Source organism: Gambusia affinis, linkage group LG01 (assembly GCF_019740435.1).
Source record: "Gambusia affinis linkage group LG01, SWU_Gaff_1.0, whole genome shotgun sequence".
Classification (NCBI taxonomy): Eukaryota; Metazoa; Chordata; class Actinopteri; order Cyprinodontiformes; family Poeciliidae; genus Gambusia; species Gambusia affinis.
The window spans coordinates 626,516-649,018 of NC_057868.1; the positions used below are offsets into that span (position 1 = coordinate 626,516).

General features: G+C 44.1%; 1 protein-coding gene across 1 annotated transcript in view; it reads left to right on the forward strand.

Moving 5' to 3' along the window:
* agrn (agrin) overlaps positions 1 to 14,434 on the forward strand; it is a 421,905-nt gene extending 407,471 nt beyond the window's left edge. Inside the window, exons 33-37 of the mRNA XM_044128298.1 lie at positions 405 to 492; positions 3,135 to 3,167; positions 5,734 to 5,958; positions 7,936 to 8,039; positions 11,931 to 14,434. Coding sequence (XP_043984233.1) covers positions 405 to 492; positions 3,135 to 3,167; positions 5,734 to 5,958; positions 7,936 to 8,039; positions 11,931 to 12,091 — 611 coding nt within the window. The 3' untranslated portion in view covers positions 12,092 to 14,434. The remainder of the gene's footprint in view (positions 1 to 404; positions 493 to 3,134; positions 3,168 to 5,733; positions 5,959 to 7,935; positions 8,040 to 11,930) is intronic.
* Positions 14,435 to 22,503: the final 8,069 nt, after the last annotated feature.

Below are 22,503 nucleotides of genomic sequence, written 5' to 3' on the forward strand. Positions count from 1 at the left end.
TGTTGGTCTAAAGTAGGAACAAACTGATGGACATTTCCAAAGCCCTGAAGAATCATTTAAATAAGCAGGGCTTGGATTAGGCCAATTTGATCCTGGTTCATCTCTATCAGTCAGAACTCTGTTCTTTCTATCAAATAATATCAGTATTATACATGATGTCTCTTTTATGTGGGCGCTGCGCTGCATTGCTATCAAAGTAATAGATCAGCCGTGAAAATGATTAAAAGTGTCAGCTGAATATTCATGAAAGGAAGCGCGGTTGCCCGTCCCTTTCATCATCTGCATTAACCTTGTGCGTGCAGTCGCCGTCCCCTCTCACGGTGATTAAATCCAGCCAACCCCCTTGCTCTTCATCGACTCAATGTGGTCTCATCCTCTTGAGTGTTTTCGCTCTCTATTGGCAGCTATCCACGAGAAGTCGGCCGGAGAGACGGAGGCCATCGCCTTCGACGGACGGACTTTCATCGAGTACCACAACGCCGTGACGAGGAGGTGAGGAGGAAGAACGTCTTTTTAAACTTCATCTCCACAGTAGCAGCTATTAGCCAAATAACCGTCTTGTCTATCCGTCTCCTCTCCTGCTGAGTGTGATGGGATCATCAGCGCTAGGGCTTCAGGGAAACTAAGAGCCTCGCTAATAGCTCTCTCTGTGTCTGTGGGCGACCCTGCCTCGCTTTTGACAGGATTTCTCTAATTAGCCAGACACTTAGCAATCACAGCCTTGCCCCGGGCTGCCGGCTCACCGCTCTGCTCTGCAGTCGCTGCCGCCGGACAACAGGAACGCACGACTTATCCTGATTGGGTCAATTTCTGTTATCCAACAGGAGTCTGAAGATTTGTCAGCTGAAGGAAAGAGACAGATTTGTGAGACAAAAACAAAACAACAACCTGAAGACACAGATGATGATGTAGTTTTTGTGTTTTGGTTGCCTCCAGGTTTGCATAAAATGTAGCAGTGATGAAGCAACAGAGGCAGCAGGCGTACGGTCGCAGCTTTTCACTCAAACACTGCGCTGTGTGAAAACCTGGGGTCTGTCAGTCACGTCTGCGTCTTAATGTGCATCTGTCCCTGTCCCTCTGTCTGACGTCCACTTCCTGTCTGTGTCTCATATGAATGTCCCTCACTGTCTTCTCCTTTCAAGCCATCTGACCAATGAGATCCCAGAGTAAGTAGACTCAGTCTGGCGTTCAGATCAAGCCCAACTAACAGAACAACTCATTTTATTTTAATCAGTTAACCCAAACAAAGAGATTAAAGAACATTCAGCTTTCACAGATCTTCACATGCAGACTCCATTTCAATCATTTAATTTGATACATGTAATTATTTTGGAATACATTTGCAGTCAGTTTTTTGTTTTTTTCCAATGCAAAGGGAAGCATGAATGTCTGCATGATAAGCTTTGTGTTCAACCAGAGAAAATGAATTGAAAATGAATAGAAAATGAATTGCTGTACCATGATTGTGCAATAATTTATGCATGGTTATAACTCGTTCATAAACACAATGAATTGCAGTGTACTTTAGGTGGGAATGACTGAGGGCTGCTTGAAAACTGGAGGAGACTGCAGTGTCCGTAACGGTTGAACTCTTCTGGATTTCATCGCGTTAGAACCTGAAACTTTAGTGGATTACAGACGGATTCTGTTTAGCAGTCCAGTCCCAAAGGTTTCACTGACCCATTATGCAGAGTCTGAAAGATTAAAGATACAAAACCCAACCTCTAGTTTACTCAGAACGGATGGAGAGGTTCTGTGGTCATCAACGTTCAAGCCTTCCCTCAGTATCTCAGTCCAGGTTTTGACTGAACCATTCTAACTTATGAACATTCTTTGATTTAAAGGGCCAGTGTTGTGTACTTTACAGCCACATAGAGCCATTTCATAGTACAATAAAGTAACTATCTTATCTTCAGTTGTTATTAAAAAAAACCTATTTCTATAAACAGAAATGTGGACTTAATGAAAAGTGTGTGTAAAAGGTTATTTTAAAAAGTCATTTTGATCTGACAAATGAGATCCATCAGATGTTTACTCTAATTTATTGAATATTTATTGCCTTCCATGTCACAATTAGTTTTGCACATATAATACTTAGAAAACACATTGAAATGACTAATTTATCTCTGAACAACTACAAAAAGAGAAGCTACTTGGTTAGCTTAGCAGTGTAATGAATGAAATAAGCTCTGTTTAACCCTCTGGTGGCTTGGGCAGCAGCTGAACCAGAACTGGGCTCCAATCAGGCCCACTGAAAACTCAATCCTCACCACAGTTTGTGTTGCATCACTTTCTTTTTTCCAGATATCTAACTGTAATTTGAATCATTACAGAGTGAATGGCTGTGACATGTTAATCACAGATTTGTCTGCCTGTGGATAGCAGAGCTCCAGTGGAGAGCACAGCCTGGGCCTCACTCTCACTTAGCTAGAGGGACACAAGTCCTGTCAAAGTTTAATAGATGTTAGAGTTGCTGAGAGCAACAACGATGGTGGTGGATTAAGGCAAACCAATCAATTCAGCAGGATTTCATTTTACAAAGATGATGAATACCTTTGGGGTTTTTTCCAGCGGCCGTTAAGTAAAAAGGCCAAAGTGTCAAACTATCACCTTCGGGTGCCGTTTCTGTTTCTTCGAACGGTCGATTCTCTAGACTCATTTTAAGGTTGACAAATCACACGTGACTCATCTGATACTGCGCTTGACCCCATTCTTTGACAATCGGCCAATTTTTTTTCATGCAGCACTTTCATCTCTCAGCAGAAGGTTATTGCAGCAGCGCTGTGGTGCGCGGCGCCATAAATATAAAAAAAGGAGCTGCTCGATAATTGGACGCTGACTTTAAAGCTTGAAAAGCTAGGATATTTTTCATTGCATCCATCCTGACTGTTGCGTTTTATTGAGGAGCGTTTGTGTTATTGGGGCTGATGCTTCCTGCGATCCCACAGCAGCTGTTCTGGACTCTCCATGCGGTCGATGGAGGAGTGTAGCAGATTAGCTTTTTGCAGCTCCGGGTCTCTAAGGGAGACCTTTGTGAGGCGCTGGGCTCACAGTGTTCTCCCTCCCTCCCTCCTCCTTGTTTCCTTGTCCCTGTTTGCGCTTCCTCTGCATGACTTTCTCCCTGCTCCCTTAAGTCCCGAATCTCTGGAGAACCCGTCCGACCAAAGGTGAGTCTCTTTAAGCCTTTCAACTTTGCCCTCTTTACTTGTTTGCTACCTTTGTTTCATCCCTCTGCTCCTCTCCAGACAACCCCTCCTTGACCTTTGACAGGCCTGAAACCTCTCGGTTCTATTTAAAAAGTTACAAAATGATCATTTTTATATGCTAACATGTCAAACAACAGCCTCTCCTGACGTGCATATCTATACATCTACTGCTTCACTGGCAGGAATGTCTGATTAACTTTGGACTTTAATCAACACATTTGAATCAGGGCACTGATTATACAGCATGTAACATCAATACATTTTTAAAATAATAATTGGCTGCGCAAGTTTGAATTTTAAGAATGTAAGACAGACTACGACCAGCAGGAGGCAGAGAAACCCAGATTTAAATCGCCCCAGATTTATTTATTAGACCAATATTTTAAGTAATTTTCTGAAATTGGCCAATAAAGATGTTAGTGCTGATATATCGTGCATCTTGAATTAGCATATATTGCTATGGTAACCAGTGGTGCAGAAAAATGGATATCCACTACGTGCGACTCATAGGGGTGCCATGCTGTCCTAAAAGACCAAATCAGCATCTGATTTGGTCCTGATTTAAGTGCAACTCCTGAATCCAACAGTGTGGCTCCAAACTTACTAGTTCAGCTTCTCAGTCGCTTATTTTCCTCTGACCACTACTGCCACCTAGTGGTAGAATGTGGGTGCCATCTGAGGACCTGTGAGCAGCAGATGATGCCCAGATAGCAGCACCATTGCAGCAGGAATCAGTGCAGTGGGATTCAGAGCGCTGAGTACCAGCCTTGTTTTATTCATCAGACGTTCTGCACCTTTAATAACCTTGACCTTATCAAGCTGCTGTGGCCAGATTTACTGGGCCTTGCAAACTCTTTGAGGGCTTGCCAGGAGTCGGGTTCACCCAGGCTTCATTTTTGTTTGTTTATGTTTATTTTTCTCCCCTTGAGGAAAAAAAAAAAGAAAATGTGATGCTCTTAAATCTGTTTACCTCAGCAGCTTTAGATTGATATAAGGGATGAATTGGTTTCCAAGTAAAGGGGAAAAATGGATTTCTTGATTTTTTCTTTTTTTTTTGCAAATATCTGCTGAGGTGAACTGGTCTATAAAAGTTTTAGATTTTGCTGGTTTCATAGTGAAGTATCCTGATTCAGGAGAACGCCCCTGTTTGCTGTTCTGTGTGCCGGCTGCCTTCTCTCCTCATGTGTCTTGTGTAATCTCTGGTTTTTTTCCCATCCTCAGTTGCTGTATGCGTCCTCCTCAGCCTGTCTTTGTCTTTCTGTGTAGACTCCGTTTGAAAGTAACAGAATCCGTTCCAGACGAGCAAACAGTTGCAGGGAATCCGCCTGTTTACATTAGGATTGCGTTGGCTGCGTTTTCCCTCTAAGTGTTTCTGTATGCAGCGGCGGCTTCATCCAGGCGCTTCGGTTTCTTCTGCACAGCTGAGGCGGTGGAAGCCTCTTAAGGATAGAGGAATCAGCTCATCCCCCCTACCCCCAATGATGCAGCGGGTGAAGAGGCAGGAGATCTAATGGCTGCCTAGCTTAGCCTCAGTCATGTTGCTAAGGCTAACAGGGAAACAGAACCCTCTACTGCAGAGCTCCGTCTGAGTTTCCTTAAAACGACTCGAATGCTGTTAGAATTTGGCTCACAGCCCAAATTTCAGGGATTTTAGCAGCAAATACATTAAAATAATGTATAACAAAATGCTGATTTATGAGCATTCCTGGTTGGGATGTGTACTTGCCTCCAAGTACATATTTTACTGCATTAGCATTACCTCCCACTGATTTAGTTTAAAATCCAGCCTTTAATTTAAAAGCAGTGAGATGAGAAGTAATTGATGTTAAAATCAAAGATTATTAGTACCCATATAATCTGAAACTCATAATTAGTAAACCATTATAATCTGTTCCCACAGTAGACAGAAATCTATTCATTTTAGCAGCACAGAGAGTAGAAAAAATCCTCTTCGAAGCTTGCTGCCGGAGAACTGCAGAAAGAGCAGCATCTTTTTCTCGTTTCCATAGCAACCATCAGAAACTAGCCACATATCAATGAGTTGTTTTCAAAAAACGTCTCTTCTGTCCTACCATGACAAACATAAGTGGGTTTTCTTAAGTCTTCTGTTGTTGGAAACTCATGACTTTGGTCACATCAGATCATGAAAACTCCAGCAAGATGAATGAACGTGTGAAAAGCAAATTCATATTGACTGCTGCTGTGGCAAAGTGATGCCATCTGGGTTGTTCTGACTCTATTTGTAGTCTTTATTTTTATAGTATTTCTTATTTTTATTCATAAAATTGTTTGAATGTTTTCCTTGTGTTTGTTTTATGGAACGATGGATGGAAATGAGCATTTTGATAAATCCGGTATATTTACTACAAAGTAGTCCGTTCATGAATATAACAAACTAAACAGATGAAATCATTGCAAGGTGGTGCAGCTGCCAGTAACTGAGTCCAGGTAAACTGGACTCTGTTTATCTGGACATGCTGGGTCTGGGTCTGGTTCTGGTTCTGATGCGCTGTCCGTCTCCTCCCAGTGAAAAGGCTCTGCTGGTCAACAAGTTTGAGCTGAGTGTGCGGACCGAGGCCACGCAGGGTCTGCTGCTGTGGAGCGGGAAGGGCGTGGAGCGCTCCGACTACATCGCGCTGGCCATCGTGGATGGCCGGGTCCAGATGACCTACGACCTGGGCTCCAAGGCCGTGGTGCTGAGCTCATCGGTGCGTGTCGACACCAACCGCTGGATACGCATCAAAGCCAGCAGGTAAGAAAAACGGAATCAGCAGCAGAAGCTTTCTTTCTTCCTTGTTCAGTGAAAGCAGGATTGGACTGAATCCGAATGTCTTTGTGCTGCTGCTCACCGTGTGATATCTCGCCTGAATCCTGCGCTTATTTCTGAGTTGATGACTCTGATTAGTTTCAGATTAAGGCTGCTTTCAGCCCGGTCACGCCCAGCTTTCCACAACAGACAGGCGAGGTGGGGGAGGTAACTGTTGTATGCATACAGAGACAGGGATGTGAAAGTGTTGGAACCACAATGTCCTTTCTACATGTTGTCTCATAGAAACATCCTAACCTGTTCACAGAGCATATTGGGTCACTTTTAATGCATTTTATTAGGATGTTAAGTGATTGACCAAGAAGTGCATAACAGTGAAGTGGAAAGAATATATTTTTATAAATAATCTGTATTTCTATTTTTGTTTTTTTTGTTTTTAGAACTTACAATTTTAATATTTTTTACAGAGCAATAATACAACCATACATCAATGGTACATAACACAAATGTTGACAATATGAAGTTTTCCATAAAATTAACATCTTAGCTTGATATCTTACGACCTCAGCATCACGTTTGTAGTTTCATCATCATACAACCCCAAAATAAGGAAAGACTTTGGGCGGGTAGCTAAGCACCAAATGCCAAGAGACAAACTTGTTGGGTTTTTGATAAAACAGTTTGATCAAACTTTGCTGAATCAGCTCCACCTCCAGGATCAGCCTCTATGTAGCTCCAACCATCTCTTTAAATCTAATCAGTGTTTGTGTGCTTCCTGCAGATACACTGCATCCCACATCATGACGGGGCCACCGCCATGTTTCACTGCTGCATTAGGTCCAATGTGCAGTGCCAGCTTTCCTCTATTTTCCGTTAAAAGTTTCATTTTGGTCTCGTCTGACCAAAGCAGCTTTTCATTATATTTTCTTTTTCCTTTTATTGCAGAAATTAAAATAAACTTTTATGGGTTTCTTTAAACATTCATCTTTTTTTACCACTTTTCTAATGGAAGTCAAATTTGTAAAGTGAAATATAATAATTTTCCTTCCATTTTACAGGGCGCTGCTTTATGTGGTTACATTAAACACCAATAAATACTTTGAGGTTTGTAGCTGAACGTGGAGAAGTGAATAAATAGTTTTCAAGGCATTGTTTGCTGTGTGGTATAGTATGGATATTGGTTGTTAGATAAGTTTAAATGTGGACATAACTTACAGACTTCTGAATTAAAACACCGAAACACATTAAAAACATTTATTTTTCTTTGTTATTCTAGATTATGATTAAATATGTTGCCAATGAAAATAATTCTGCTTTCCTTTTAAAACCACAATATTGACATTTTAGCAGCACTTGTGGAGTTAATTTTGTCTGTTATTTCATTCTGTAGTTTATCTAATATAGACATGTTTAATCCAGGCAGCCAACAAAGTCATGGAGGAAAAACAAAAAGCGAGCAGCACTTTTTTGTTGCACAGTGATGTCATGTTAATTGATTTGTTCATTAGAAACAAATTAACAGTGTGAGGGTTGAAAAAGAGCCATTTAGCACCTTCTGCGTGTTCTCTGCTTTATCGCAGGAGAACATTTGTTTCCAGCTTCGCCTCAAACAGCCCTCTGGGAGGATAATTAGATTGGTTTTTGTCATTTAAGGCGAGAACAATCGATCCTCAAAAGGCCACTCACATCCATTTTAAAACGGATCTCATCCCAGGCTTTCCTCCTATTTACAGCCGATGCTGAAAGATGGCATAATTTAGAGATAATGTTGGGAAGCAAAATTCTGCAGCATGCAGCTCACATAGCTGCACAGATTTCTGTTTGTGCCTTGCTTTAATGACTCTCTCTTGGCTGGAGCCTTTCTTTAGTGAGTTTTGATTTTTGATAAGCAGAGTTGAGTCACTCACTGGGTGACGCATGCGTCAGACCTGAAGCTGCCTCCATCTTTGTTTTGGTCTGCAGGGCACTTCGAGACGGCTCTCTGCAGGTGGGCAACGAGGCGCCGGTGACAGGCTCATCTCCTCTCCGAGCCACGCAGCTGGACACAGACGGAGCGCTCTGGTTAGGTAGGTCTCAACATTTAGAACTCCAAATAGTTCTGAATGTGTGTTTGCATGTGGGTGTTGATTCCCTCTAACTAGTCGTGCAGCGCTGCCAAATAGGAGTAATAAACTAATTGTGGAGGAAGAGCAGAAAAAATGATTGCAGTGCTTGCAGAAAATCTCTTTTTATTACTGAGGTGAGAAATGAAAAGGTGTTTCTGGCTAACGCCAAACTTCTTCCTCTTCTGAATTCAAAATGACCAAACAGCCGGTTATCTACCTGGAGTTCAATTTGGGCTGAACTTGGCTTTGAGGAATGTTTTTTAAGAGAGCACTCTGAGGAAATACCAGTATGGAAGTGGAGGCGAAATAAAATCCAGCTCTTCCTAAAATGCTGAGTGAGTGTTGGGAAATGGAGACAGTGTTTTCCGACCGGGCCTCATGCTGAGTGCAGTCAGGTAGACGGGAGGCAGCACAGTGGAACAGGTGCTGATGGAGCCCTGCAGCACCAACAGCTAATCCTCACACAGCCTCCTATCGCCAGGGCTTCTTCCTGCTAAATCCCTTTTCACCGTTCATCATTAATTCATCTGTAAATTGCTTGAAATTAGTCGACTTCTGATTCTGAGGCTTCCAATCCGATTAATGGGGGAAAGGACAGCGATGTAAAGAACCTGAGAAGGGAAATGAACTCATGATCCAACCAGACAGGAAGGAGAGAAGGTGGGATTTAAAATAACCAAACTGAGGTGCAATGGCAGCCAGGTAAAACATTAACAGGCAGGCTTAGCACTGCAGGAATGCTGAATACAGATGTTTCATGCTGATTTAGCCAGAAAGGCTCTAATGGCAACTTTGAATTCGCTGACTTAGAAAAGTAGCTCACACAGCAATTAGGAAATAAAGTCTTTAAACACTTTAGGGCTTAGAAATTCTTTATTTTTTGTTTCAGCAGGTTTGAGATTAGCTGAAGGAGAAGAAAAGAGACAAAACTAATGAAGTAATAAGAAAAGCCAACAGTCAGAAAGGAAGCTAACACCAACATTGTTAGCAGCTAGCAGCTAATGCTAAGCAACTTAACAAACAGAACAAACAATTTACTGAATGTGTAAATATTTTTCCTAAGACATGACAAAAAGATTCATATCTTTTTGTTTTATTTTTTCACAAATGGAGTGAAAGCTTTACAAATCACAAACCAATTGTTTAGAAGAGATCTGTCCAGGTTTAACTGGTCTCTCGGTGTCTTGTAGTTTACATGTTTAAGTCAAAAACAGTCCATAAATACCATGTGTTTCTTTGAAGAAACAAACATACATCTTCTGGAATGTGCCAGAAAACTGTCTTTTCTTTAACAAAAATACTTGAGGTTTAGATAATTAGCGTATTTTCAAATTAGCAGTCAGTTTAAAATAATGAGCAAATTAGTTCTTTATTGTTTTGTGCTGTCAACACCTTTCATCTCACCATGTTTTTCCTTTGTCACAACGAGGGGTGCAAGTAGTCGGGTACGGTCGGGTTCTGTCAGGTACTGCCGGGTACGGTCAATTACTGCGTACCCCTAAAATATTTGGTGCAGGTACCTCGTACCTGCAAGAGAGGGGAGTAGCTGTCTGCTGTAAAAAAATCAATGGCTGCACTGTGCAGCTGAGACTGCACCAACTAATCCGCCGTGACTGATGAGTTTTTCAAGAACAATCTAAAACACGACTTAATCAGTGAATAAATAGCTTTTTTTTCCCCCATTTGACATTATTTCTGAACTGTTTGTACTTTGCTAGAGCAGAGGTGCAATACGTTGATCGCGGAAGGTTTTGAGTCTGTCTTAGCATCAGGTGACAAACTGAACGTCGTCAGGACACTGAGACCAGCACGTCCTCTGACTCGCTTATCAAAACATTCATAACTTTATTAAAGAACAACAAAAGATCAACAAAACGTGTTCAAATTAATCATCCAACAAAAATAAAATAATAATCCCAGTAATTATTGTTTCAACTAGATGTTGCACAATTCTGTGTGTTTTGGTCCAAAATAATAACAAAAGGCGACTTAAACACCGACTCTCTGAGCAGAGCAGGAGTTTAAAACTAGCTCATTAACCACTGCTGTGTTCAGGGAGCGCTTATTAATAATCACTAAATAAATATCAAGCCTGAAAACCTAATATCGCAACGGACTGAATGTTATGTTTTTAACATAATCTCTGTTTGGCTTGTGGAGTGCAGGCGGTTACCACGGCAACAGGTGTTCTTAAACGACAAAGAGAGATGGAGAGTAAAAAGGTACTAGTGGGTTTGAGTTGATCACCTGTTTGGGTTATTTTACCTTTGCTGTGGTGAATTACAGCCGCTGTTATTTCTAAATGTTCAATAAACGGCAAACTTGGACTAATTACCTTGTTTGTTTGTGAGTATATGTAATTCACAACAAGCATCAAATATGGTAAACATGTTTCATTAAGTACTTAAACAAATGGCTTCTATAATTAGAATACAATAATTTTGTGAAACTAAATTGTCTTAAAATTTTTAAGTAGTTTGGTGTTTTCTGGCATCTTGCTTTGAGTTCAGAGTCTGAGAGGCTTTTTCTCTATCAAACTAATTTTTTTGTCTCTTATTTAGTGTAAATGTTGATGTTTATGAGATTTTCTCTAAAATAACAACTTTTTTAACCTGCACAGCTCCACTGTGTTGAAAAGGAGAAGCTAACATTCACAAATGACATTGAAATAAAATCCAGTCCAACATCTGGTTTATATATGTATAGACCAAATGTTTATACATATATAAACATATATATACCCATCCATCCATTTTCTGTTCACCCTTGTCCCTAATGGGGTCAGGAGGGTTGCTGGTTCCTCTCCAGCTGCGTCCCGGGAGAGAGGCGGGGTCACAGGGTCACCCTGGACAGGTCACCAGTCTGTCGCAGGGCAACAGAGACACACAGGACACACAACCATTCACACACACACACACACAACAAGGGAGAATTTAAAGAGACCAATTAACCTGACAGTCATGTTTTTGGACTGTGGGAGGAACCCGGAGAACCCAGAGAGAACCCACCATGCACAGGGAGAACATGCAAGAAAGACCCCGGACCGGGAATTGAACCCAGGACCTTCTTGCTGCAATGCAACTGCACCAACATATATATATATATATATATATATATATATATACATATATATATATATATATATATATATTGTTTGTGTGTGTACAGTTCATAGCTCTGTTTTCTGTAGCTGCTATTCAGCTTTTAGTATTTTTTTGCTTTGATTTGAGAAATAAACTGTCAGCCTGTCATGTCCGTCAGCGGCGCCTTCGTGTAAAACATCAAACGCTGAGACACAACCTGAAAAACCCAGCACTCACTCTGGCTGTTTGGAGCGGCACAACATTTCAGGAAATTTCAGCTTTAATTTGTTCACTGATCCAATCCCACATCCTGCCAGTATAGCTGCAGGAGTTTTACACCAGATCAGTTTATTAATGACACGGTGATGAAACACTGCGGACGTCTGAAGCTCTGAATAGACACAAAAATAACCTGTGGGGTTCCACTTTCTCTTATCTAGAACCATCTGTTAGTTTTCTCACATTAATCTGTATTTCAGTCTACAAAGCAGTTGATGTTAGAGTCGTTCAGTGTTACCCATTATTATTATTGGGATTATTTTCCTGTTGGTTCTGTCCCAGTTTCAACAATCTGACCTGAGCTGTAACCTAAAGACAAAGGTCAGTATGAATGATGAGTCCAATCACCAGTGCAAGCAAAAATTTGTTTAATTGATAAAAACTGATTTATCGACATATTATAACGCATGGTTAGGTTCTGATGTTTACTCCTGGTCGGTGTGTGTTGCTGTGTGTGTCTGGGTGTTCATGTCCCTCCGTTCCTCATCAGGCGGCCTGGAGGTGCTGGGCGTGGCGCGCCGGCTGCCCAAGGCCTACAGCACCGGCTTCATTGGCTGCATCAAGGACGTGGTGGTGGACGGGGTGGACGTCCACCTGGTGGAGGACGCCGTGAACAGCCCCAAAATACTACACTGCTCCGCCGCCAAATAACCAGGAAGAGAGCGAGCACTGCGAGACCGGAGTGAACAACAAAACAAGAAACCCTCCCTCCATAACGCCCATGTCTCCTGCTGTAATTATTTTCTATTTTTGTATACTTTTCATTGCTTTTTATATGGGGAAATAATGAAATATGTTTTTAATTTGTGTTGGAATTCTTTTTGCCATTTTCTTCTGCATCTCCACTACACTTTATTTTTTTCTTCCTTTTACAAATGTTGTGGAAAAAAAGCTATTTTCATCGTATTGATTTAGTTGTTACCTTGAAAGCAACACGTTTTGTTTTTAATTTCTCATTACTTGAACATGGTTCTGATCTCTGGCTGCTGCCTTGTCTTGGTCCATCTCTACCAGCCACATTCCCTCCAAGCATGGCCCTTACATCTTTGTTATTCACAGTTCAGAGCCGCAGCGCCGTATGCATCCACCCTACCCTGGTATTATTCGGCCCGCTGTATTTTTCTAATGAAATACCAACCGAGCTGCTACAGTGACTACGTGCGCTGTCTCCATCGACTCCCATCTCACAGCTACAAAGAAAGAAAGAAAAAATAAAGCCACTCTCCAGTCCACTCTCATCAGAGCCTTTAGTTTTTGAAATATGACTAACAACCGCGCCGACGTGATGGAGAGAGCTCTGCGTCCCAAAATGACTCTCATTTCATTAACCATGAATCATAGATACCCATAAATGTTATAAATATAGACTTCTATATATAAATAATACCTAAGACTGTGAATATGTAAGATGGGTTCTTTTCATGTACTGTTGTGCATTCTGTTCTACAATCAGCAGATGAACTAATGTTGACCACTATAATGCATGCACTTCTGCAGTGTTGGTTAGAATTTTGATTTTTTTCTGTTTTGTTTTATTGACACTGTTTCTAAAAAAGAATCCAATTTGAGAAAAGTGTATTTTATTTCTTATGATTGCAGAAAGTACAGGATTGGGATTATGCTTTAAGGTTGTATTTTTTTGTTTGTTTGTTTTTGGTCTTTGGTGTTTTGTTCTGTTTATTGGGAGCTGTTAGTTTTTGCAGGAACTCGATGAGTTGTTACCAGATCTGACCTTAAGGAGGCGCTAAAAGCAAAGGCTGAAGAAGAAGGACAGAGAGGTGAAACAAGGGGAGAGATACAACTCCTGGGAATATCCTGTAATATAATCAGCTGTTGTCACTAAAAGACACAGAGAGAAATTAAAAAAGAAAACAAACTCCCCTAACTCTGCTTGGGACTCGATTCACTTCCTTCTTTTAATTCCGAGAACATTCCTGGAGGAACAGATTTTAGCTTCGGCTGTTGAGTGAGAGTAAGAGGGGTGACGGGTTGAAGGAGAAGCTGGTACGTTCTGAAGCCATAACAGCCGCAAAAACGGACAAGAACACCCACAATCCCACAGAACTCTGCACGTTAGCATAGCAAGGCAACGGACTGTTGCAACACGGAGCCGAACGCAATAAACTGAGCTTAAAGACACTTGTTTTCATATGAGAACCATGGCAATATTCTGAGACTAAAATCATGCCTGTTTGTGACTGAGTATCAAAAGGTCTTCTACTGTTTTTATCTTCTCACTTCTGTTTCTCCTTGAAATCATCAGGCCACTTGTTTTTTCTTTGTTTTTTTTTTGTACAGCCCCGTGGTTTTAAAAGTGTAAATTAAGCAAAAGTGTCATACGTGGAGATTTCTGTTTTAGTAATATACACTGGAGCCATGTCTGACTTGTCTATACATTTATGGATTGATATAGTTCAACGTGGGAGCGAAATCATCAGCCTGAATTTTAGAGTTGTGTTGTGTGTGTCCTCGCTTGGGGAAACCCCTTTCTGGTGTCCCAAGACCGGTTTTTTTTAACAAGCTAGATCTTTGAATCGAACCCAAACGGGTTGCTTTTGTGTGGCTTTGGTGGAAACTGAATTGCCTTAAAAACAACCTGCCACCTTAGCTGTGAGCAGGCCATGAAGACATCACCCCATCTTACCGTTTCCTTGCTTTTAGCCAGTGTATTAGCCTCATTCCAATAATGTAAATGGAGTAATACATAATGATAATATTAGTAATAATCCCCAAACATAAAAAAGATCCCAGAGGGTTTCTGCAAAAATGTTTTTTCAATCTATTTACTGTTTTTTGGATCTGTTTTCTGTTCCTTATTTATGTCTCCATGTGGATTCTCCTCCATGTCTGACCTCTGTAAACTACTGTCCGACTGTGCAGACCTCGTCAAAGGGCAGCACACCGAGTAAGAGTGGCATGACCTGAACATTACTAACTTTATGACTTTTGTCTTGTGTTCCTACCACCATGAAATAAAAATGTCAACCAGATCTACCTCTTTCTCCTTCCTTGTCTTTAATTGGAGTTTCCCAATGTCTCATTTTAAGATATTAGCGGTGGGTCTTAATTCAAATTTTCAATCAAGTTAATTCCAGGGTCTGTAATTAATCACAAATAATCCTATTTTTATTGAAAACCATTGACAAAATATCCAACATTTTCAATTCAATCTAAGTTTAGCATTTTACTGTGCTATTATTTCAATTTCAAGTGATTCATGAACCTCTTATTGAACTTCTTTGGAAAAATACTTGTTTAGAAATGTGGTTGTTGACATTAGGGCTTTTTTTTCACAATTTAGAAACCACAGTAGTCTTTTGCAGTTTTCCATCAGATTGTTTGTTGGAAGGAAAATTAGTTCCTAGTGGCCCAACGATGCAACTTTGGCATCCATCGGTTTGTGGAAGCCAGTGGTCCGTTAGATTTACGGGCGTACTAGAAACACAAACACAAGGTTCTGCTCTGACCTTTTGTATTGTCAAGAAAATCCGAGATCATCCCACTTCCCCATGCTGGAGATTTTAGTTTAACAGTAACAATGAATAAAGTTATCTTTAAAATTAATTACTCAAGTGAAATCTAGACCCAACATTAGACTTAAATGTCAATAAAATCAATCTGGTTGTGTGTGTTGTTTTGTGTTCTGCAAACTTTGCTTTAAAATTACTTTTTTCTATTTAATCATAAGAAATCATAGTCAAGACAGAGAAAGTCATGAAACAGGAAAAGCAGTTTCCTGGAAAAAGAGGAAGTAAGTTTCCAGCCTGCAGATTTATAAAAATAGTTCAGACTATTACTTAGCATGAAAGTTTTAAAGAAAGAAATCTAAATATTGTGAGTAATTGGATAAGATTCAAAGTAAAATACTTATATTAATATTGGTTTACTTGTAATAATACTTACACTTACACTTACATTAGTGGGAACTCTTACAAGTAAAACAAGTAACTGTAACTGATATCAAATAATAAGAATCATGGATTATTCTTGGTTTCTTTACAGAAAACATTTGTAATAACCCACATTAAGATTATAATTAGAGTAACTGATAAATTATGGTTATCATAACATTATAAATGAATGATAAATCAGAGAAGCTAAAGAAGTTATAAATGTGATTTTTACTCTGAACTTGAAATGGTGTAAAAGGTGTAACTGAAATTAAAGATCACTGATGTATTGGAGGTGGATAGTAGGTGAAAGGTTAAGGGAACTAACAGGAGAGCAGAGATGGTCAACGCCTTATTTGGAAACAGGAGAGCAGAGATGGTCAACGCCTTATTTGGAAACAGGTTGTTAAGCAACCTGAGACATTAGCACAGACATCAGGACACAATGTCTCTAAGACAGTGATGGAGATGAGATCATCTGTCCAAGCAGGTAGCCAATCAAATAAGCACAGCAACAGTGCTAGCTAATGCAAATGAACCAAAATCAAATAATCTATGGTTGCTGAAATGCAATGAATTGATGTTCTATGTGAGGAATGGCAAGGTGTGGGTGTCACTCAGAATCTGACTTCTCGGAAAAAGGGGTCGTGGCCTACGTGACCGGGTTGATGTGACCCAGGTCACAAGTGTCACAAGTGCATTAGTGTCACAACTGCTTTAGTTCGCAATCAGGTTGATGTGACCCAAGTTATAAATGTCACAGGTACGTTATTGCGCAGTCTTCAACAGTCCCTAAGACAGAGATCTGAGTTGACGATTGGGGCCTGGTTGAATAGGCGGGCAAATGCACGCAGCACCCTTGCTCTCTCTCTCTCTATCTGTGATACATGCCCACAAGTGCAGAAAAGTATAAAACCATGAGACCGAGGTGATACGATGTTCTTCGTCCCCGGCGCTGAGACTCGACACAAGAGCGGCAAGAAGACCAGCAGAGGACTACACCCTGGAACCAAGAAAAGCGCCTCACAAGGAGGACAACGGAGCTCCTCACGCCGGACCAAAGGGCGAGATCCACCGACCCACTGCCTTGGTTCCTCATTGGATTTCCACACTCTGCTCTCGACCCAACGATCTCAAATTACATCGCAACGGACTTGGGGAACTGAACAAAAGTCACAGGATCGACCAAGAGCTGTTCGGCTGGACGAAGCAGACAGTTCATTTTGTTTCGGGTCCAAGGAGAGTTTATGTTTCAAGGGAAAGACTCTGACCAAGGACTACAAGGACTTCTGTTGCCGAGATCCAATACCACCGATGGGTATGCGTTTGCCTCACCCCAAAGCCTTATTATATAGACAGATGACAGTGTAGGGAGGTTGTTAGGTAAAGGTTGAATTGATCTAAATTTTATTGATTTTCTTTGTATGGTAGTCTCAAGTAAATTCTGTATGCCTGTCATTTTCCCTGCTAAAGCTTGCTTAATAAATACATATATCTTAAAAATTCTGATTAGGTTGTGGACATTGAAATTAATTGAGTCATTTGAATTAAAGTTCTTCTATTTATAGTAAAATCAGTATACATGATTCTAGTAATGTGGTGGCTTCGGACTTTCCTTTGGTGAGAGTAAAATAATGACCCTGTGATTTGAATCCTAGTCACTAAATATTATCTAGCCGTTACCAAGTGCACGTTACGACAGGAAGAGAACTACCGTTAACAGAAGTGGTTATTGGAACTATGCAGCTGTGAAGGCTACTCGGTTGATTGTTCCTTAACTGAAAAGGGTCATAACTTCTGGATAGGAGGTAGTTAGTGCTAGACGAATCTCTTCCGCCACCAGTTTAAACAGATTATCTCCTATAGATCTTGTTCAGGGTAAGACCCGGGTCTTAGAGATTTTCCGGACCTGTTAGACAGAGAACTGGTTCAGTAGTCAGCCCGAGGAGTTGTGAGGAGAGGGCAGGGCTGGCTATTGCGCAGTAACAAACAGTATGTTTAAAAAAAAATTTAAAATAAAAAAGCAATTAATTGCATTAATTAATCAATTTTGAGTGACTTAAAATCAATTTAATTAATAGAAGAAAAAACATATTTAATACATTTGGATTAGAAATAGACAGACGAGTGTCTTGTAGGTTCCATCTTTTTCACTATCTCTTCTAGCCTCTTTAACTGCTTACATGCACACGCTGCAGCTTATATAACCATGTTTATGTGTGTCTGCCAGCAGTCATACATAAACAGACTGAAATTGATTAGACTACCCTTTAGGGAGAGGACAGATTGCAGAGAAAAAGCTAAACTTGTGCTACAATCCTTGCCTCGGTTACGCTCAGTGTGTCCCGGCGCTGGACGGTGAATCTAACTCTGTATCTGATCCATTTGTATGACATATATAGCTTGTTACATTTGATCATTTTACGGTGTTAAAGCTTGCTTTTATATATAACCAAATCTCATTTTTTTCTCAAGGTAATTGTGGCCCATAGTTACTGAGGGAAGGTGGTCAGACCTGATCTGAATATAGATGGACCTAATAGGACAATCCTGGAAGGAAACCAGTTAGAGGCTGAAAAGGACAGGAGACTGAGGCAGATGTTCACCTTCCAGCAGGAAAACGAGCCTAGACTTACAGCCGGTGCTACAAAGGAATGATTTGGACCAGGAAAGCTTCTGGTCCAACAAACTACCATGAAAATGCCTGAATTTTCTCTTCAACAAGTAAACTTTCATCCCAGTTCTGCTAAAGATGTAAGTATTTGGTTCAGTTTGTGTTCTACTTCACAATTGTGTGCCATTATTTGAAGTTCTATCACATAAAATCCCAGTTAAATACACATATTAAATAAACTCTATAAAAGTTCAACAGATATGAATACTTTTGCCAGTCATAGTAGTGAAAACCATTAGGAGAAGTAAGCTGTTATTTCCTGTAGATGAAACCGATTTTTACTGTCAAACATAAAGTCAGAAATGATCATTGAGGCTGTTTTACTGTACAGGATTCTTAGTGGCATGTTTGGTAGGTATTTCAACTTTTTACCCTGTTTGACAATAAAGATGTCATTGTGCTTCATTCTCACTTGCAGATATTCAAATTGTGATATTCTGATAACTTATTTTATGTTAGTTTTCACTTTGATATTTAATGGGTTTTTGTATTTGATCATGATTCATTGGTGTTACAGAAACTTCATTCCCAACTATCTCAGTATATTTTTGCATGGCAATAATTTACATATGAATCAGCCTTAATTGAGTTTCATTATTTTCATTTAGCTTCTAATTTATCCACATGCAAACTGGAAGACAACTGCAAACCGACTCTGCAGGTTCTAGTGGATAAGAAATTGAATCATGAGTTTGTGTCATACGGTGGGGTTTGGTGGTGGCGGTGAGGCAAACGCAGTAGACCCAGATGATGTGTGATGAGGAGTTTAATGATGAATGGAAAACAGAAAACAGTTCACAGACCTGGCAGCACTGAAGAGCGGAAGGTTAATGCTCACTACAGGTAGCGACAGGGACAAACGAGGACTTAACAGTCAACTCCAAACTGAGACGTTAACCAGACGTACACTGACGTTACAAGACGTTCACTGACGTAGGACCCGACGACGACAGACACACACAGGTGACACTAAATACACAAGAGGGTAATCAGGGAACGAGACACACCTGGGAACTAATCAAGGGAAGACAGGACAACACGGAGACTCAGACACACAGGAAACTTCAAAATAAACACAGGAAAACACAGAACCTGACAGTACCCCCCCCTTAACGGGCGGCTCCCAGACGCCCAAAAACGGGAAACCCAACGAGGGTGGGCGGAGGGGAGCTGGATGGGGGGTCCAGAGTCCATAAACAACGAAAAACAAACCCAACCGGGTGGGCGGAGGCACAGGAAGGCCAAGAGTCCAAAACAAAAAGAAACTAACCCAACGGAGTGGGCGGAGGCACAGGGAGGCGGGAACCACGGAGGCGGTCCGGCGGCCGTCCGCGGCGCAGGAGGCGGGAAACACGGAGGCGGTCCGGCGGCCGTCCGCGGCGCAGGAGGCGGGAAACACGGAGGCTGTCTGGGGGGCGTCCGCGGCGCAGGGGAGTCTCTAGGACCGCACGGGGCGGCGAGGGAGCACAAGGAGTCTCTGGGGCGCCGCAGGCGGCGACGAGCACAAGGAGTCTCTGGGGCCGCGACGAGGAGCACAAGGAGTCTCTGGGGCCGCACGGGGGCGGCGACGAGGAGCACAAGGAGTCTCTGGGGCCGCACGGGGGCGGCGACGAGGAGCACAAGGAGTCTCTGGGGCCGCACGGGGGTGGCGACGAGGAGCACAAGGAGTCTCGGGGGAAGCACAAGGAGTCTCGGGGGGAGCACTAGGAGTCTCGGGGGGAGCACTAGGAGTCTCGGGGGGAGCACTAGGAGTCTCGGGGGGAGCACTAGGAGTCTCGGGGGGAGCACGAGGAGCTGGGGTCTCGGGAGGAGCACGAGGAGCTGGGGTCTCGGGAGGAGCACGAGGAGCTGGGGTCCGGCGGCCGTCCGCGGCGCAGGAGGCGGGAAACACGGAGGCGGTCCGGCGGCCGTCCGCGGCGCAGGAGGCGGGAAACACGGAGGCTGTCTGGGGGGCGTCCGCGGCGCAGGGGAGTCTCTAGGACCGCACGGGGGCGGCGACGAGGAGCACAAGGAGTCTCTGGGGCCGCACGGGGGCGGCGACGAGGAGCACAAGGAGTCTCTGGGGCCGCGACGAGGAGCACAAGGAGTCTCTGGGGCGCGCAGGGCGGGAGCACAAGGAGTCTCTGGGGCGACGAGGAGCACAAGGAGTCTCTGGGGCCGCACGGGCGGCGATAAGGAGCACAAGGAGTCTCTGGGGTGCACGGGCGGCGAGAGGAGCACAAGGAGTCTCTGGGGCATGACGAGGAGCACAAGGAGTCTCTGGGGACGGGGCGCGGCATAAGGAGCACAAGGAGTCTCGGGGGAAGCACTTGGAGTCTCGGGGGCAGCACTAGGAGTCTGGGGGGCAGCACTAGGAGTCTCGGGGGGAGCACTAGGAGTCTCGGGGGGAGCACTAGGAGTCTCGGGGGGAGCACGAGGAGCTGGGGTCTCGGGAGGAGCACGAGGAGCTGGGGTCTCGGGAGGAGCACGAGGAGCTGGGGTCTCTGGAGGGGGCTCTGGACTGACACTAGGGGGCTTTGGACTGACACTAGGGGGCTCGGGGAAATCACTGGGAGACTCGGGAACTCACTGGGCGGCTCCGCGGCTCCGGCCGCGGAAGCGGTGCTGGCGGCTCCGGCCGCGGAAGCGGTGCTGGCGGCTCCGGCCGCGGAAGCGGTGCTGGCGGCTCCGGCCGCGGAAGCGGTGCTGGCGGCTCCGGCCGCGGAAGCGTTGCTGGCGGCTCCGGCCGCGGAAGCGTTGCTGGCGGCTCCGGCCGCGGAAGCGTTGCTGGCGGATCCGGCTGCGGAGGGTCTGCTGCTGGCTCTTCAGACGACGGAGCTGGGGTGGTGGAACGGGAGGACAGAGTTTGGGGTCTGGGAGGCAGCGGTTCTCCAGCCATTACTGCTAGCGCTACCTCACGCTCCCACTCTGCCTCCCTCTGTAATTCCACCAACCGCGGGTGCGGAAAGCGAGGAATCCAGTAATCCAGCAGCAGACCCAACCGGATGGCAAGTCCGAGCCTTTTCCAAGCCACCGGTTTGGCCATGGCCTCCTCGTACTCGCATATGGTCTCCGTCAACTCCTTTATTTCGTCTGGGTCCATGATGGGAAGCTGCTCACCGTGTGTTGGTCGGGTCCTTCTGTCATACGGTGGGGTTTGGTGGTGGCGGTGAGGCAAACGCAGTAGACCCAGATGATGTGTGATGAGGAGTTTAATGATGAATGGAAAACAGAAAACAGTTCACAGACCTGGCAGCACTGAAGAGCGGAAGGTTAATGCTCACTACAGGTAGCGACAGGGACAAACGAGGACTTAACAGTCAACTCCAAACTGAGACGTTAACCAGACGTACACTGACGTTACAAGACGTTCACTGACGAGACAGACACACACAGGTGACACTAAATACACAAGAGGGTAATCAGGGAACGAGACACACCTGGGAACTAATCAAGGGAAGACAGGACAACACGGAGACTCAGACACACAGGAAACCCTGTGTCGTGTTCTGTGTTTTTCTGTGTATTTATTTCTAGTTTCCTGTGTGTCTGAGTCTCTGTGTTGTCCTGTCTCCCCGTGATTAGTCCCCAGGTGTGTCTCGTTCCCTGATTACCCTCTTGTGTATTTAGTGTCACCTGTGTGTGTCTGTCTTCATCGGGTCCTACGTCAGTGTACGTCTTGGTTAGAGTCGACTGTTAAGTCCTCGCTTTTCCCTGTCGCTACCTGTAGTGAGCATTAACCTTCCGCTCTTCAGTGCTGCCAGGTCTGAGAACTGTTTCCTGTTTATTTTCATTAAAACTCCTCATTTCACCACACAACTGGGTTCCGCTGCGTTTGCCTCACCGCCACCAAAACCCCACCTTATGACAGAAGGACCCGACCAACATAGAACGGTGAGGCACGCTGTACACCATGGACCCAGATGAGACGCAGGAACTGCTGGAAACCATCCGCGAGTATGAGGAGGCCATGGCAAAGCCATACGTGGCCTGGAGAAGGCTTGGTTTTGCCATCCGGTTGGGTCTGCTGCTGGATTACTGGACTCCGCGCTTTCCACACCCGAGGCTGTTAAAATTGCAGAGGGAGGCAGAGTGGGAGCGGGAGGCAGCGCTAGCTGTAATGGCTGGAGAACCGCTGCCTCCCAGACCCGAATCTCTGTCCTCCCGATCCACCACCCCCGTTCCGTCGTCTCAAGAGCCAGCAGCAGACCCTCCGCAGCCGGAGCCGCCAGCAACACTTCCGCCACCCGAGCCCGTTCCTGCCGCCGCTCCAGCCGGCGCACCCGAGCCCGTTCCTGCCGCCGCTCCAGCCGGCGCGCACTCCCGTTCCTGCCGCGCTCCGGCAGCAGCGCCACCCGGCTCCCGTTCCTGCGCCGCTCCAGCGCGCCCAGCGCCGTTCCTGCGCCCGCTCCGCTCTGCAGCAGCGCTGGCTCCCGTTCCTGCCGCCGCTCCAGCCGGGCGACCCGAGCCTGCGTTCCTGCCGCTCCCAGCCGGCGCACCAGGCTCCCGTTCCTGCCGCC